This window comes from Penaeus monodon, chromosome 6, assembly GCF_015228065.2.
Source record: "Penaeus monodon isolate SGIC_2016 chromosome 6, NSTDA_Pmon_1, whole genome shotgun sequence".
Taxonomy (NCBI): Eukaryota; Metazoa; Arthropoda; class Malacostraca; order Decapoda; family Penaeidae; genus Penaeus; species Penaeus monodon.
In genome coordinates, this window is record NC_051391.1 from 52,951,147 (window position 1) to 52,952,612 (window position 1,466).

The 1,466-nt window shown below is 48.3% G+C and overlaps 1 protein-coding gene across 1 annotated transcript; it reads left to right on the forward strand.

Annotated features, from left to right (window-relative positions):
* The first annotated feature begins 727 nt into the window (after nt 1–727).
* On the forward strand, nt 728–1,466 carry LOC119574075 (keratin-associated protein 21-1-like). The gene is made up of 2 exons (XM_037921157.1): nt 728–760; nt 909–1,466. Exons 1-2 carry the CDS (start codon nt 728–730, stop codon nt 1,464–1,466), a joined length of 591 nt encoding a protein of 196 aa, XP_037777085.1.

The window sequence follows — 1,466 nt, forward strand, 5'->3', positions numbered from 1 at the left end:
ACAAATACAACATAATAATACATAATATATATATATATATATTATATATATATATATATATATATATATATATGTGTGTGTGTGTGTGTGTGTGTGTGTGTGTGTGTGTGTGTGTGTGTGTGTGTGTGTGTGTGTGTTTATCACAAAGATCACGTTTCGTATCTCAAGATCCTCTATGTCAGGGAGCATTACAATGCCACTACCCATCTATCATTTTCATAGATGTAATGACAACACCTGTTATAATCAATCATACAAAACGATAAAAGGAAATACTATCTCCATTCACCATAATAATATTTACTCCAAGCAGTAATTTATCCTGTTCTCACGCAAAAAACATTTGCATGCACGCATACCATGACTCGCATGATTTTGCCGAGATATATAGAGTGAAGAATGGTCAAAGGTAGACACTCGCTCTCAGTCAGCAGTCATGAGGACCACTGCAGTGAGTCGTGATTGCGTTGTGATGACGTTAACGTGAAGCCTGGATATATTCTTAGCAGGAGAATGTGATCTATGAATTTCTTATCATTGTTATCCCGATGTGTTGAAACGTTGAATAGTAGCTTCTGAAGGGAAAAGTTCCATTGATGATACTCTTCTGCAGATCGTGTTGCTCCTGGCGGCCGCCGTGGCGGCGCAGCAGAAACGTGAGCGGAACCGTCCGGAGGATACGGACACGGGCTGGGACACGGCTTCGGTCTAGGCTTTGGCTTAGGCCATGGTCATGGCTTTGGCCATGGACACGGAATTGGTCATGGCCATGGCCATGGATATTCAGTAACGGTTGTGCATGGCGGACATGGTTTCGGACACGGTCATGGTTTCGGACATGGCCATGGTTTCGGACACGGCCATGGTTTCGGACATGGTCATGGTTTCGGACACGGACATGGCCATAGTGTTGTACATCATCACGGTTTTTGGCCCTGGGCACAGGAATCGGATTTGGCCACGGTTTCGGACACGGCTACGGCCACGACATATACAAACGCGAAGCCAAAGCCGACCCCGAAGCCAAGGCCGACCCGAAGGCAGAACCCGGCTTTTCCCATGGCTTTGGAGGCCACGGCTTCGGCGGTCATGGTTTTGGCGGCCATGGATTTGGACATGGTGGGTTGGGAATAGGTCATGGCTTCGGCCACGGACTCGGTCACGGCATCGGCCATGGCCACGGTCATACTGTCAGCCATGAAGTTATCCATGTTGGACATGGCCATGGTCATGGTCATGGTCTTGGTCATGGAATCGGGTTTGGCCACGGTTTTGGACATGGGCATGGACATGGATTTGGCCATGGTCTCGGCCATGGAATCGGGTTTGGCCACGGCCTTGGACATGGATATGGACATGACGTACATATTGTAGAACACGGAATCGGACCTGGTTTTGGACACGGACTCGGACATGGTTTTGGCCACGGGATTGGCCATGGGTTTGGAGGCTACGGACACCACTAG